The sequence below is a fragment of the Hydra viridissima genome, unplaced genomic scaffold (assembly GCF_058129835.1).
Source record: "Hydra viridissima isolate aposymbiotic clone 2 unplaced genomic scaffold, HvirCarnegie_v1 scaffold_7, whole genome shotgun sequence".
NCBI lineage: Eukaryota > Metazoa > Cnidaria > Hydrozoa > Anthoathecata > Hydridae > Hydra > Hydra viridissima.
Window position 1 is genome coordinate 9582851 of NW_028324306.1, and position 17393 is coordinate 9600243.

General features: G+C 30.3%; 1 protein-coding gene and 1 pseudogene across 2 annotated transcripts; both read right to left on the reverse strand.

Annotated features, from left to right (window-relative positions):
* Positions 1-1578: 1578 nt before the first annotated feature.
* Positions 1579-16393, reverse strand: LOC145184349 (kelch-like protein 12). Its single transcript, XM_080059997.2, has 5 exons — positions 15041-16393; positions 12463-12643; positions 11707-11866; positions 2121-2297; positions 1579-2049 (listed from the first exon to the last, which is right to left on the reverse strand). Exons 1-5 carry the CDS (start codon positions 15946-15948, stop codon positions 1682-1684), a joined length of 1794 nt encoding a protein of 597 aa, XP_079916123.2. The 5' UTR covers positions 15949-16393; the 3' UTR covers positions 1579-1681.
* Positions 3984-5949, reverse strand: LOC149886048 (uncharacterized; annotated as a pseudogene). The gene is made up of 2 exons (XR_016454143.1): positions 5744-5949; positions 3984-5462 (listed from the first exon to the last, which is right to left on the reverse strand). The product of XR_016454143.1 is annotated as an uncharacterized LOC149886048 (transcript).
* Positions 16394-17393: the final 1000 nt, after the last annotated feature.

The following is a 17393-nucleotide window of genomic DNA, read 5'->3' on the forward strand; positions in this document are numbered from 1 at the left end:
CATATTGGTCATTAATTTCTAGAAAAATCTGTAAAAATCTTGTTATATAAAGAATTTTATGTGGTGTTAATTTCTTTATGTTTTTTTACATGGAAAGTTGATTTTTAGTGATTTTAACTTTTATATGTGAATATAATGCAATTGCGTTTATTACCTTAGTAACAGCACAAATGGGAGTTAGACAAGTATTTTGAACTTAAAGCTCCAAAAACTCTATATTTATTGCAAATACTGCTTCAAAAATCCATTTCTCGCTTCCCCAACTAAACTCTTTTGCAAAAACTTTGATTAAAAAAATCCGTTTTTATCCGTTGAAGAAACTATATATGAAAGTCTTCTTTTCTTTTATTTATTCTTATTAAAAATAGAACGGTGAAGACAAAGAGTTGTGAAGCGCAAAATCTAAATAAAGTCGCCGAAATCAATTTTAACCTCACTCAAAAGGTGTCAAAGAGAGTTGCTTTTAATTCGGAAAGTTAAAAGAAATAATATACTTGAATAATCGGAATCTATTTTAATTTCATTAAAGAGAAAAAGAAATTAGGGCTTTGAGGGATTAGTGATCAAACTAATGATCAATTAAATTGTGAATTAAATGTTATTACAATGAAAGTCAATTTTTTTACTGAACATAAGAAATTTATTTTAGAAAGAAGTTAAATTATTTTTTCTATGTTTGAAAAAACGATTTAAAGAAACTCAAAGGTTCCGAAGTTTTATCGCCAAAACAGTTTTGAAATTTTTGTACTTAATAGTCCAGCAGAAGAAAATGCCGCTCAGAGCCCACTCTTGTCAGTTTCAGTCATTAAAAATGAATAAGCAAACTTAGATTGATTTAATTTGTCATTATTATTATTATTATTATTATTATTATTATTATTATTATTATCATTACTATTATTATTAGATTCATTTTATTAATAAGATTAATTTGTGGAGTTGTTAATGGCAACTTTTCAGAAATTTTTAAACGTATAGGGAGAGCGTTAACAAAAAAAAAGGTCGATTTAACGTATGCTACTATTTTTACTTTCATTTTTTGTAATAACTCTTTATGTATTTTTAATATTACTTACCATCTTGCTAAGTTCTTAAGTACATTACAATTTTTATTTTTTTACGTAATTTAAATATATATATATATATATATATATATATATATATATATATATATATATATATATATATATATATATATATAGTAATTTTATGTAAATAATAGAGATAAAAAAATAAAACGACTCGTTGTCTTATTTTATCACATTACATTTATTATTGAGATAAGAAAAAAACGAATTTTCCGTGACGTGTATGTATTATTGAGAGTAAATCTTTTTGAAGCTAAAATATTTTTTATAAATCTAAAAATTGTTGCATCACAATCTTGATATCTCTCCCCCTAACCCTCCCTTTCTATAACAAATCATCACAAAACACATCCCTCCCCTCTCTACCTCTCAGCGTATAACGTATATTAGAGAAAAAACCATACTGCCCATGACTGTCTATTCTGATGACTAATGTTTGATGGTGGCGAGACAAAAACCATCCCCGTCAAAACTCAAAAAAGTTTGCTTATTTATGAAATTAATTGATTTGTAGTTAAGAAAGTAAATAAATCATAAATACTCTGTAATAATAACAATAGTTACATTTTTATAAAACTCCAAACTTAAAACGCTTAAGGCTTTAAATGAGTAGTAGTGTCCTCATGAATTTCTGAACCCGCCAGGGACATTTTTTCAGAAAATTTACTTGGTATGCGACAGTTTAAAATATCTTCGTTGTTAAGAACAGCTACTCCGGCAGCTGCACGCGATGTAATCATTGCTTGAGAAGGTATCCAAGTGTTATTGTCGGGATCATAGTATTCAACACTATTTAAATAAGATGGGCCGTCAATTCCACCAATTGCAAAAAGATAACCACCATACGATGCCAAAGAAACGCCATCACGACACGACGTCATCGGAGAAAGGAGCATCCAAGTATTTGAGTTTGGATCGTATCTTTCAACCAAATCTAAACGCTTTGTACCATCAAAACCACCTAAGAATTTTATTCCAAAGATTTCATATCGTACATAAATATGACGAAGATATATTTAAACCAGAAATTACCTGCCACATATAAATATCCATCAAGCACAGCACACCCGACCCCAGCTCGACGAATACTCATGGGAGTGATTGCACACCATTTATTAGTGTGAGGATCGTAACATTCGCATGTATCAAGGAAAGTGCTACCATCATTCCCACCAAATATGTAAAGTAGATCATTTAATGGTGCAACACCTAGAAACAGAAACTTAAATAAATTTATTTCAAACGGGGCGTGTCGGTGGTGTTAACAGGATGTCTTGTGAACTGATGATATTTTCAATCAGAAAAGTCATATTTTCAGCATAAACTCATTAAATTCAAAAAATAGATCTGATTAACGATAGAGACGTTTCGTGTTTTTGAAATTTTGTAAGGTGATTGGTGTTTTAATCGGTATACATATTTAAACTCAAAATTTTTGAACTGAACATAAATTATATAATTGAAGAATTGTTGCATCACAGTGCAAGAATGCTCTACGATTCTACAAAACATTTTAGAGATCGGTACAATTAATATTAACATTTTTCAATAGCAAAAATCAATAATTTTTTTCCATTAGAAAACTTTAATTGTAAATTTGTTAATATTAAGACTTATATAAAATAAATTGTTACTTAACCGGTTGCCGGATTGATAATCAAGAGAAGGGAGAATTTAAAGCTATTATCTTATTCAACAAGAAACAATGGGAGTAAAAACCTTGACTCAACTGTCAAAAATAAAAGAGATCAAGGAAATATCAGAAAACTGGGATCCTTCAAAATGACTACAGTTACCTTCAGTTTAAGTTCTTTGGTTGGCTAAGAAAATACCAGAATTCCGTTCAAAAGTCTCCATGGCTTCTAATCATGTCAGATTTATGGCCAGAGTAACATACTAACATATGATCAGCTTCAATAAAAAAAATTCATTATCACGATTCTGTAAAATTGGGGAAAAATTCATTCATGAAATTTGAATTTTTCAATGAATTCATAGCACTATCTTATGGATTGTGGCTTATAAAAGCACATCCTGTCACTGAACCCTTACATAATGATGGTGCAATTACAACACTTGTAAATCACACTCGGCACTTAAATGAGAGAGCTGTGGTAGTTAGAGTGTTGACTTTTAATAGTTTGAAATTTTTTAAACCCCGAACAGTTAGTAGATGAACCATTAATAGATGAGTATTTATGTATACTGCCTGATTATTCAGTTATTTGATTTATTATTTAAAAGAACTCACCCAACAAAGCAAACATTTTCTTAAATTATGTTGTATTAAAGTTAAGATTTTTTAAATTATATATTGTGTTATATAACAAATACATAAATTAAAATACAGAATAAATTCTCATTATAAAAGTTTTGTCTGAAAACAATAAGATATACAAATGATGATACCGTAAAAGTGTCTTACTTTGCACAAAACCTTTACTTCTTTGTAATTTTCATCTATAAAAATCTGCTTTAAACTTCTATTGATGCAAACTTGCGAATTATTTAATTAGGATATCTAAATTCTATTTTAATTGTTAAATTTATTTTTACAAATCAAGAAGTTGCTCTTCAAGATTGTTTAAAAAATGTGCAAAGTTAACCAGAGGTCTGGGTAACCAGAGATATGGATAACTTTGCACAACATTAAAAAAATTTTGAATACCTTTATGAAATGTATGAGAGTGGTGCAAAGTGACCTGTTTTTTCAAACTTTCTGAAGGAAAAATAATTCAAAGAGTAGTTTAACAAAAAAAACAAAAGATTAATTTTAGCATTATTATGCTTAATAAAGAATATAACATGCTATGATAAAAGAAAACTGAACACAACCTCATTAAAAACACAAAAAAGCTCATTTGCATCTTGGTAAACTTAAACAATTAAAGATTACTTTTAGATAAACTAAAATAATTAAAGATTTCCTTTTTTTGAATAAAAAACCAAAATTAACAAAACACAGTTCAAAAGCCCTATTGAAAGCCAAATTCAAGTACTTTGAAAAGTTTCCTAATTTTTCTTAGTTTTTCCTCTTTGCAATTTTCTTTGAGGCAAAATCACAACCCTCATTAAATTTTTCTAGATCTTCAATGCTAACGCTTTTGCCTGCAGGAACAGAAAGTTTATTTTTTCGTATATTAGTTCCTACAGATTCCAAAGATTTAAATTTGTTTTGTAAAAAAACCTTAAAGCTGTCTTCTAGAACTTCTTCATCATAAGATTCCTTTTCTCTAAATTTTGTAAGAAGTTCATTGACATTCACTGGATAGAGATTGCACATTCTAAAACCTGATTGTAAATTACTAGCCTGATTTGGCTCTACAGCAGACATTAACTTATTTAAAAGTTCTGGGAAATGTTGTTTGTCAAGAGATGTCTTTGTGCAGCCAACAGGTGAATCTTTATAATTTTATGCCTAGCTGTTTTCAAAGGTTTAAAGAAAGCTACATCTTGGGGTTGAGTTATATGTGTACTATTAGGTGGTAGACAAACAAACTTTATTTCTATTTCTTCACAGGCCTCAATAACTTTTGGAGAGATGTAAGAGGATTACTTATCTCCTAACAGAACTTTAACTCCTAACTTCTTTTTCAAAGAAGGTAAAACTATAGAAAAAAACCACTCTTCAAAAGCTACTCCATCAAACCACCCACTTTTAGTACTGAAGTATCTGGCTCCTTTAAGATCTCCTACACACCAAGTTGACCACAGATTAGTAGCCTTATAAACAACAAAAGATGGTAAAATTTCACCTGCTGCATTACCTGATATCATTATAGAAATACTTGTCTTAGAAGTGCCTCTTATATTGGTGGGGTATTTACTGCCTCTTTTTACCAAGCACTTGTTCATCATAGTTGTATATGTTGCCTGGAGGAATATCTTGTATGGTTTTAGTAAGATGTTGAATATATTCTTTTAGAATTTTTTCATTAACATTTGCTCGTGATTTTTTTATGTTTGGCACAAATTTATTTGTTAGTTCTGTCTTTGTAAGAATAACTTGATTAAATCAGGTCCAGGAAAGACTTTATATTCTTTTACTTTTCTACCAGAACTATGGATATAATTGTTCATATTATGACAAAAGTCTTCTTTACCAATAGGTTATCCTAATTGACTTAATTGAATGGTACATTTGACAAAGGCAGCCTCCTCTAATTTGGAAAAATAATACGGTTTACCAGGTTTTAAGTTATGCTCTCCTTTCAATTTGTAACAAATCGTTCTTCTACTAACACCATATTTTGTAGCAGATTGCTCTTGTGTCAGCTTTTTAAATTTTACATCTTCAAGACATTTAGCCAGATCGTCCTCTGTATAGTTTTTGTATTTTCTGGTTTTAAGCTTCTTTTTGTAATGACTTGACATCTGGAAAAAACAACTAATAACTTAATTTGACCTTGAGTTACCCAAGAAATTATTTAAAGCTATAAAAAAAAGTATAAAATAACTCTGCTTATATAAAATAATTGAATAAAATTTTAGAAAGTATTGCTTTTGGATGACCAACAACATTTAAGGTGAACTTTGTACATTGTGGAAAGTTACCCCAAATTCTGCCAAAAAAGTACTTTATTTACAAGACTGTTAAATTTTAATTTTTTTTTATCGATATTAGTTTAAACACTTAGTATACTTCAAATCATTACCATAATAAACACTTTAAGCAGTTTACTCACTTTTGAGTTCAATTCTGATCTGCTGCACAGATAAAAGTTGTAAGACATAATTTTTGTATTCTACTTCTATGTTTACACAAAACGACTCGTGTTGCAAGAAATTGCGTTTATAAAACTATTTTACATGAGTTTTGTATTGACACTAAAACAAAACGTCGGATTCTAAAGTGATTTACATTTTTAGTTCAAATTTTTAGTTGCTAGAGAATAAAACATCTTTGACATACTGTTGTGCAAAGTTACCAATGGTTGTGCAAAGTTAGGCACTTTTACGGTATATTAGTAATGTTATATTTCATGTAAATTAAAGCTAATTTATCTATATTTGAAAACATATATTTTCAAATGTAACTGAATAATTTCATTGACACTTTACTTTTTAAAATGATATAAAAATCTAAGAATTTAAAAAGCAAAAAAAATTGGAAAAGAATTTAGAAAAAAATAGATTTCAAAATGTTATTAGAAAATGTAAACACAGCATTGAAAATTTAAACAGTTTAAAAAGAATGGCATCTAAAGCTACAGTGATTAAAAGATTCAAAACAATTTTGTGTTTAGAAAAATCAAAGTTAAGTCAAATCAAAATAGTTTGCCTGGAATTAAAAGAATTGTGCCAAAATATTTTCATTTCTAACTTTATCAAAGTAATTTGTTCATTGTAAAATAGGAAATCTTATAACAGATTATGATTTAAGAAAACCAAACATTTAAGAAAACCAAAAAAATCTGTTAAAACTTCTTTTTCTCAATTGTTTGATATTACTGATTTGAAGGGTATGAGATAGAAACACAAGGAAGAGCAGGTTATTGTTCTAATAAAGTAGCTAACCCTAAAAAAATCATCCATCAAAGAAAATCAAAAACTCCCAAAATGAAAACTTGAATAACTTATTTATGGAAGATACTGATACTTTGACAATTGAGTCTAGTGAGGGTGAATGTTTCATCACACCAAAATCTGATTGGTACACCTTTTTCTGGAGTTCATCTGATTAATGAACTCCAGAAAAAGGTGTTGTAAAACATCACTAGCTGTAAAATTAACAGCTGCAAAGTTATCATCAAGAAAAGTTACTGCAGTGTGCATTTTACACACCTAATCAGTCATCAATATACAAAGCAACTATGAGAGAAGCAAAATATCATATCAAAAAAATTTAAAGGATGGAAACTGGTGTCTCCATTTTGATGAAAATATTTTAACCATAATGAACACCAAATAGTTGTTCTGAAAAATACTACAAAAGAAATAAAATAAGCTGTTCTTGTCTTAAAAGATAGTAAAGTAGAAACTACTTTTGTGGATTGGTGAAATTATTGACCTTTTTGATTTATGGAACTGTATAAAAATAATTATAACAGATACAACTGCTGTTAATATTGGTAATAAAAAATGGTGTAGTAACTAGACTACTTTTTTTTAACTGACGGCCATTTAGACAGCTGTCAAGTGATTTATGCTTAGTTTGGTCAGGCATTTTAGCATGAATAGGCTGACATTTGAAAAATTCTTATAAACTGTGCAAATTTATTTAGAAAATCATAGTTCTGTTCAAAATACATCTTGCGTACTACATCCATTTTATGGTCAACATAATTGTCCATCAGAGCAATTAATTTGATTAACCATGGAACATTTCGCACCACGTTTACTCTAAATGATGATATGCATCCACAGAGACATCATACAGTGCATCCAGAAGAAGTTGTTGCTGCTGTAGAGTGTAGAATAGAGGAAGACCCTAATCAGTATCTGTCATCATGCACAGCAAATGGATATGAGTCTATTCACTTTATGGAAGATTTCACAGAAAGATCTTGGCTTGCATGCTAATCCAACTTGTACAAGAATTGAAACCACACAATCACCTAGCAAAGTGTAGATTTGGTGAATGGGCCCAAAAAAATATTGCTGTTGATCTTGATTTTCATAAGCGAACTTTGTTTAGCAACGAAGCTCACTTTTGGTTGAATGGCTACATCAACAAACAAAACTGTTGTATTTGGAGTGAAGTTAATCCTCAAGTGTATGTTGAGACACCATTACATCCAGAAAAATTGACTGTTTGGTGTGCTTTATGGGCTAGTATTTGGTCTAGGAATTAATTTGTGCGGTTTTTAATTGAAAATTGAAGGTTTATTTCAAATACTAAATGGATGAATACATTAATGAAAATAGTGTCCATCGCTAGTCACTACTTTTGCCCATCTTTCCAGCAATTTACGAATTCCGTGTCGAAAAAATGCTTCATCCTTAGAAGTGATCCAATCAGAGACCCATTTTTCGATATTTTCTGAAGAAGTGAAGCGCTGTCCAATTAAATCGTTATTCATGCAATCAAACAAGAAGTAGTCAGAAGGAGCAATGTCCGGAGAATACGACGGGTGGGGTAATACTTCCCATCCGACATTTTCCAAATAGTTTTTGACAGGTTTTGCGACATGTGGTCGAGCGTTATCATGCTGAAAAATGAGTTTATCATGTCTGTTACCCCAATCTGGTCGTTTTATGACCAGAGCTTGCTTCAAATGCATTAATTGTCGTTGATAACATTCTCCATTAATAGTTTCACCAGGTGTCAGAAGCTCATGGTACACCACACCTTTCATATCCCACCATATACACAGCATAACCTTTGCACAGTGAATATTTTGTTTGGGTTGTGATGGACCTGGTTCACCTGGTTTTACCCAGGCCTTTTTTCGTTTAGGATTCTCGTAATAAATCCATTTCTCATCACCAGTACCGATTCGATGCAAAAATCCCTTTCTTTTCTGTCTTTCAAGCAGCAATTCACAAATGGTCTTTCTTCTTTCCACGTTCTGTCTTTCAATTCATGTGGAACCCAATGAGACATTTTTTGAATCATACCCATGGCTTTGAGGCGTCTGGAAACTGTTGATTGTTCAACTCCTAACGATTTTGCAAGGTCCTCTTGCGTTTGACAAGAATCCTGATCGAGCAATGCTGCCAGTTCTGCATCTTCAAATTTTTTCGGCTGTCCTGGTCGCTCTTGGTCTTCCAAACAAAAATCACCACTTTTAAACCGTGCAAAACACTTCTGACATGTTCGCTCAGCTAGAGCATGGTCACCATAAACTTCAACCAAAATACGATGACTTTTGGTAGCACTTTTCTTCATGTTAAAGTAATGAAGAAGAATCCCCCGCAAAAACACTTTATCAGGAACAAAAATTGACATTATCAGTTAAATTAAAAATAGTGTTGTTTACGCTTAAATCAAATGATTTATAATGAAAATGATGTGCAATAACAGTGATCTTTGCACGCATGCGTGGCTAAATGAAACGCTGAGACAATAAGCTAGTTTCGTAATCCCTTGTCAAACCGCACAAATTAATTCCTAGACCAAATAGAATCATTGATCCATACTTCTTCAAAAATGATGCTGGCCAGAACATTACAGTCAATGGTGACTACTATAGAGCCATGATTACTGACTTTTTCATTACTCAACCATAATGTGCAGGAGCTGTGATTTCAACAAGACAGGGCAACATGTCACACAGCTCATGCCACAATTGATTTATTGAAGGAAACATTTGGTAACCACATAGTTTCACATTTAGGACCCATGAATTGACATCCAAGATTGTCCAATTTAACACCACTATACTACTTTTTGTGGGAATATGTGAAGTTGCTGGTATAGACCGATAAGTCATTGAAAATTGGATCTCCAGATTAGACAACCTCAGAGCCAGTCCGTAGCCGTCATATACCAAAAATCATATTTAAATTATAATGCCAAAAGATTATCTTTTAAATAAAGTCAATTTTATGTCAATTTTAAAAAATCATTGTTATTTTATTCCATTTCAAAGTTCTAAATCTCTAAAAAAAATACCCTTCAGTAGCATTTAATAAGAATGGTCCTTCTTTAGAGAACAACTATAAGTAGTTTGTCATTTTGTTAGTGGGAATGGAAGAAAATATGGTTTAGAAAACATACTTTTGATAAAAAATGATTTTGGTGATCTTGAAGAAGATATCAAGAAGTTGGTAATTGCCAGAAAGCTCTTATTTCTCTGAAGACACATTGGACTCAAAAATCATCAATTATCATAAACATCCAGCGTAGCAATATATGTGTTACGCTGGATGAAAGAACAGTTAAAGCTGCTGAAGACTTGCCTATATGTAAATTCTCTCAGAAATTTAAAATTAGTGGGTGACCTTTTTGAAAAATTAATGCAAATGAGTATGGTTTTCAGTTATTATACATAAAATGTTCATTAGAAAATAATATAGGACATGTGTTGTAAAAAAACCAACATCCTAGTGGTTGTGTCTGGCTAATCAAAATTTACCTACAGAAATACAGAAATTGGCAACTAATCTTCAGCAAACCACAAAACTTTACAGGTAAATGCTTGGAGAATTCGACATGGTAATTGATAAAAAAAAAAATAATAAATAAAGAAAATTTAAAAAATGATTGGAATTGATGGTTTTTTTTGACTGAATGGTTGGATGTGATGGCTGAAGAGTATGATTTTATTAGTAAAAGTTTTTGGTTAATGTTCAAATAAATTTTTGTTATAATAGGAGTCCATTTCAGCTTTTTTATTTATTCCTGATAAGACTAGGTGTATTTTAAAAAATTGACAATTTTTAATGTAAATAATATCATAAAATTTCCTACAGTCAACTTTTTCCTATTTGTCAAATTTATGAAATCTTAAATTTTTTTCCAGTTGTTTTTTGGTGAAAAACTTTCCTTGAGTTGATCAAGAGTTGACAGAGAGCTTTTAATTTAGAATAAAAATAAATTAATCAAAAAGTGCATTTGGTAGAAAAGATTTACATTTTCCTGTTTTATTGAACAAAAGTGCAGGGTGCAAAAGTCCTGATAATGCAAAAAATTGACAGTCAGAGAATTTCCAGAGAATCTAAACCACCTATTTTTATAGAAAAAAGTTGGAACACATCACCAAAAGGAGTTCAATTATTATTTTTCAAACAACATTTTGCCAAGTTGTGATGTTTTGAAAATGCATAAAATAAAATTAAAACCAATCAAATTACTGTAACACTATAACCAATTTACTTATAGTTTCAATAACTGTTGGTAGCATTTTTTTGTTACAGAATTATACCTTTTTAATTCAAATGATATTTAAATTGTTTAAATAACTTACATAAAAAGTCAAAAAAGGCAACCCAAAAAGTATTATTCAAAATATTACATTATCTTATTTTAAAAAAATATGCATTAACTCACATAACACAGCAAGTTCTTTGAAAAATGTAGAAAATTTTAAAAGTCATGTTTTTTTATTATTTTATTAGTTTATGATTTTTTTGGAACTTCATTAGTGACACATTATTAGTTTTATATTATTGTATCTATTTCTTTACTTTTATGTTATTACACCTGTTTTTTTAGTTTTATATCTTGTATCTATTTTTTTTTTTTATTGGAATGTTTTTGAATGTTTTTATAAATAGAAAGCTCGAGCAACTTGATTTTGTCTAAAATAACTTAGGGGTGATTGATAGTCTGCTTGAAAAGTGTATACTTTTAATTTTATAGCTTCCCAACAAGCACACAACATTGAAATAACATTGATTGACATTGATCAACGTTATTTCAACGTTGTTTCAACGTTGTGTGCTTGCTGGGTTAGTAAAAGGCAAACAAATGCACAGGAAATGTAAAAAAGGTTGAACAAAGTGAAGGCATTTGAATTATTGATGAAAATTAGGTATCAAATTTTTTGCCAAGACATAGTTAGAAATTTAAATCTGTTTATGTATTATACAATTATTTAATTAAGAGATCTTGTTATGCTTTCAAAGAACTTAATTTTATTCATTCAAACAACATTTCCTTTTAGAGTTCATAAAAGATTTGTAAAAAATCTAAAAATATGTAAAACATTTTTCAAAAATTTTCAATAAATACCTGGGAAACTTCTTGCAAAATTCATTGATGCAATAAAATGCCATTTTTTATCAACAGGATCAAAGCGCTCCACTGAATTGAGACAAATACGACCATCATACCCACCCAAAGCATAAACTGCACCACCTAACACACTGACACCCACCCCAGAGCGACAAGTCTAGATGTAATTTTTTACATCATTTAGAAAAGAGAAAAAATTAAAATTAAGAAACTTCTTTGCAAAGTAGAGACTTAAGTTGTTGAATATTAGGTTAGCGTGATTGACCAGCAGACATTTGTAAGCATTATTGAATCAGCAGTTTTTCTTGCTCTTAAGGATATATACAATTTTAAAAAATTAAAAGAATCATGTTACGTTTAACATGTGTTAAGTTAACACCAAAATGTCTACTCAATTAACAAGAATTGCAACTTTAACAACTTTTACAAAACCTTAATGATTTTTTTAAATTCACAAAATTAAATATTACATCAGTAGACCCTAAGTTACAATGGATTTACCAGCAATTATAATCTTATTTGAAGTTATATCAAACTCTTAAGAAACACAAATTGTGAATCAAATTAAAATGAATGAATTCCTCTCAGCTAAATTATTAGTTTAAATGTTTTGAAACGTTTAATTGCACACAAATTTTAACTCTTTATTATAGAGCCTTTTATAATGGAGAAAAAATCATTAAAAACTTTTAATGAATAAATTAACCACAAAAGGATCATTAGGAAAACTCAAAAGGTCAAGTTAAAATTTACCTGCAAAGGTGTAGAATATTCCCATGAGTTTGTAGTAAAATTGAAAACTTCTACAGAATTTAATCGATTATCTCCATCTGAACCAGCAACAGCATATATTTTCCCTTTTAATACACAAACACCTAATTGCTGTCTACGACACCATAATGATGTCAATGGTTTCCATGAACTATCAAACATGCTATATTATAACATAAGAAAGTTAAATTTGAATGTAAATAAAAAATATGATTATTTTTTATTTTTTCAAATTAAATTAAATTATGAATTGATTATTAAAAAAGTGGTTCAACAGTCTTTATTATAAACATTCTTATAACACATACAACAGGGTTTAAAATAATTAAAGTCAACTCAGAAAGAGCAATATATTTATTTTCTATCAGAATTAAGGTATACTCTAACTGCACAATTTATTTAATTATTTTCTGACATGGTTGATCATCTGAAAATCCAGATAGGAACACTTTTTTAAGCAATCATGGAATTTCAGGTTAAAAGCTTATAAACAATGTAAAGGATTTCAAAACTATAAATGGTAAACCATGAAAAAATATCAGACTATCAGACTAATATATTATAAGCCTTTGGCTTGGTAATATAAGATATCCGATATTCCAATAACTATCAGACTAAGTAAAAAGTATTGGACTATGGGACTAAAAAAGTAACTATCGGACTTTGACTATCAGACTGTCCAAATTTTGTATTTCCGTCCTAATTTTTATATATGTAATAAACTATTTTTTTGGTGCAGATTTAAACATTGTGATAACAACATTTGTATTTGTTCTGCAGCATTATGCCATATTCTCTTACCACCTTTTTTAGTTTTTATTTAGTAAAAATCGAATTATCGAGGTTTTTGAATTAATAAGTTTTGAATTGGTCTAGGTACCGACATGCCTACCTAACAATTAACAGGTCACAGTATTCAGTATTTAAATCCTTACTTTTTGTTATAGATAGTAATGCTTCATAATTTAAACTTATTTTGAAGAAATTGCTAAATATGATTAAATATTTTATGACGCCAGATTGGAACTTTAGTGTGAAGGCTCTGTTCATGAAGACTGCTGGCAAGGTATAGGGATTATAGAAATCTCAGAATAAGAGAACAGTAGTGGCAAACCAAATCAAGGAAGCCATTGGCAAGAAACTACCAACTCCAGGGGTGTTCTGTGGTTTGCTCCTTCAGGTGCTAGAGGACCTAGATCAGAAGAAGAGGCTGATCATCATCATATGCAAGCAAAACCTGCTGCCTTTCTATGAGACTGACAAAGCTCTGCTAGCTCAGTACTGCAAGATTATGAACCCAGTTGCGGAATGCCTGGACAGTCTACAGTCTGAGGAAAAGGCCTATGTAGGATTTTTCTTGCCCACCATCAAGCTAATGAAAGACAAGGTGGCAGTCTTGAGGAATGACAAGGTGGCATTCTAGAGGGGCAGCATCTCAGCAACTACCTGCTGGAGAACCCTCAAAACCCTAGGCTGACCTTCAAGGGAGGATTCGAGTATATATATTCAGTGATAGGAACCTTCTCATAGCCTCAGCTCTCCATCCCAACTTCCAGCTCAGAGTTGTTGGGTACATAGACATGTTCATGAAAGTTGACATCAAGAGAAGTATCATCAGTGAGGCAGTGAAGAAGGTAAGACTTGTTGAGGAGATTGAAGTGATTGCAGGTGCTGAAGATGAACCCTTCAACTATATAAGAAATGACAATATGGTGGCCACTCAGGGCTGCCTGGAAGATGACATTGAGAAAATCTTTAATGAATGGAACAGGGTAAGGGGGAACAACAGGACCCATATCTCATTTGACCAGTTCCTGCTGCTCCACAAAAGTGTTTAGCTGGACATGTTTATAAAATATAACTGTTTGCCCTATTCTGTGGCCATGGAGAGGCTCTATAGTAGGGGATCTGACATTTTGAGGCAAAATAAGATCTTCTTTGAACGCTGATAACTTTGAGAAACTAGTGTTCCTCAAAGGAAATCTCCACCTGCTGGATGAGAAGTGTATGGCCCTGATGGGGAGGGCAGATGATTGATTTCATAGCTTATGTACTTTTTATGTTAAAAAATAAATTCAACTTATGCCTAGTTTTTCTTGCACTGTATTTATTAAACTTTGTATGTAAGGTAGTGCACTCATTGTAAATCTAAATCTATTCTTTCAACTTTGAAAAACTTAGCAAAAAGTCTATTTTTTTCAAAATGAATAAGAAAATCAAAAAAAGCTTTTAAATCTTTAAAGCTATCGGACTATCGGAATATCGATAATCGGACCAGCAAATTTAAAAAATATTGGGCTATCGATATCAGATTAGGAACTCAAACTATCACACTCAAAAAAAAAGTAGCAGTTGCCCAGCTCTGCATTCAGGGAGGTATTGTAAACCATAAACTATTTGCAGAGCATATACATGTTTTGCTCTATTGTTATTAAAAGTTAGTCTTATGAATGATTTGAAGTTTTCTCATTAATGTCATTTAAAAATTAGTTCTTTTGAAATGAAAAACAAATTAATGAAATGTTAACTTTAAAATTAAAAAGATAAGAATCTTATTTACCTATAATATTCCATTTTATTAGTAATTTGTTCTCCTGTTTCTTTACCACCTATTGCGAATAACAATCCTATTGTTGAATAGCGGGGTATAGTTCGTTTAGAACGAAAAGAAGCTCTCATTTCTGGATACATATGATAATTTTTTGCTTCATCTAATAAATCTCTGCAATTCATATCAGATTTGATCAGCTCTTCATTATCTATATGAAGCATTATGAACTTCTTGGATAGCAGAGGTAGTCTCACTTCTTTCAGTAAAGCTAGTAACTGCTTATACCTTTGCTTAGTATCATATTTAATCCATTTCATGATAGCATTATAAACACTTTCTTCACAGTCCACATTTAATTTATGACTTGAAATAAGACTATGAAATACACAGAAAGGTAAATTATGAAAATCATCTGAACTTACAACATCTTTAAAGTTATTTTCTATAAAAAAGTCAATTTTATTTATAAAAGAAGTACAATTATATAGAGCTGCAAAGCTCCTAATATTGATACAATTTCTGACATCTAGTTGTTGTTCCAGAAAATTACAACATAAATCACAAACTTGATTGAATTGAAATTGTGTGGCTAGACTTAAAACATCTTCAACATTTTTAGAATTGATATCTATTTCACCATCATAAGCAAAGTCTATTATGAGTTTTAAAGTAGTTGCCTTAATATCATTTAAAACAACTGTAGATTGGTTACTTTCTTTTAATTCTCCAGAAAACATTCTATAAAAATACTGACTGCATGCAGCTAGAACAGAACGGTGCACTGGTAGTACTTGATCTTCAACTTGCAACTTTAAATCACAAAGTTTGATATTGTCCTCTCGATACTTCTTTAAAGCTTTTAAAACCATTATGCTATGGTTAGTGAGATTTGTTAAATCTAGCACCTCCATTAGCATTAAATGTAGCAAAATTTTGTAATTGGATTTTTTGTTGTCAATATATTTAGTTTACCAGTATACTTTAAAGCATTTAGAATTTAGTAACGTGGGACCATTATTGTAATTTCGCTCAAGATTAAAATGTAATATATATAACAAACATTTTCTTTGGTCACCCAATTAAGCATGTCTTTCAAAAAAACTCCAAATCAAGACAGTAACATTTTCAATAGGTCTTATAAAACATCAACTGCATACTTCGATGGTTTAATCTATCTCATACCAGGTAGTAATTCTAATATATTCAGGTAATATTCGCTTATACCAGGTAATAATTGGAAATTTCGACGATGTTTCGCGATTATATTCTTATCTCGCAAAAAATCAGCCAGGATCAAAATTTTAAAAAATTGCATAAAACAAGTTTTAATGCTCCCCGAACACTCAAGTGGTTCATTAATGTAAAATTTTCCGTAAAGATCTTAACAAGAAAAAAATTAAAAACAAACTTTAGAAAAAGAACTGTAAAATTTAATAGTTATTATCATTTAATAGCATAGAAATCGCAGATGATTGTTTTAAAACTAACTGTTCGAATTACGATAAAATCTGCGAATTTTATAATGTAGGTTGATGGAAAAAAAGTAGGCTAAAGACTTAAAGTGGAGACTAAAAAAACACTTCTAAAATTAGTTAAAGTACAAAACTTGTTGCCAAGTTCAAGACCAATTCAAGAATTTTATCCAGTGACGTAATTACTGATATAACAAAACGTTGACAAAGTCACTGAGGGGTCAGACATTACCCACTTCACAATGGCTGTTTTTCACGGATTATTAACACTGGTCAACACTCATCCTTTTGATGCCATATTATGACGATATATAAACCATAGCTAAATAAAATCTCAAAAAAAGAAAAAGAAAATTAAAAAAGCAAAAAAAAAAAAAAAAAAAAAAATGAAAAAAAAGATTACACCTTATCTTGATGGAGGCTCTCCTCTTGTTCCTCACTAAAATCAGCAAGATTTCTTGGAAATCTATGCAGCTGTCTGTAGAGAAATTCTGATAACATGTTTTATACTAGTTTTTCATAATTGAGCACCGTTACAAAGTTTTTAAAGAAATTTAACCTGCTTTTCCCGAAAAAAGGATAAAAGTACATACATACCTGAAAAATAAAAAAACTGAAATCAACAATTTTACTTTTAAATTTTATTCAATAAACACATGATACTGAAATGATGATGTATGTTATTTTTTGCATTTTTGCAGAAAATAACATACATCATCATTTCAGTATCATGTGTGCATACATCATCATTTCAGTATCATTGGTGCGTACGGTTATTTACAGTAACTGTTAATAATGAATCGTAAAAAACTTTCTGGTGCCCAAAATAGGGCATTGGCTTCCAAAAGGGTAAAAGAATGTGAAAAAAATAAACAAATGCTCCAAGAATT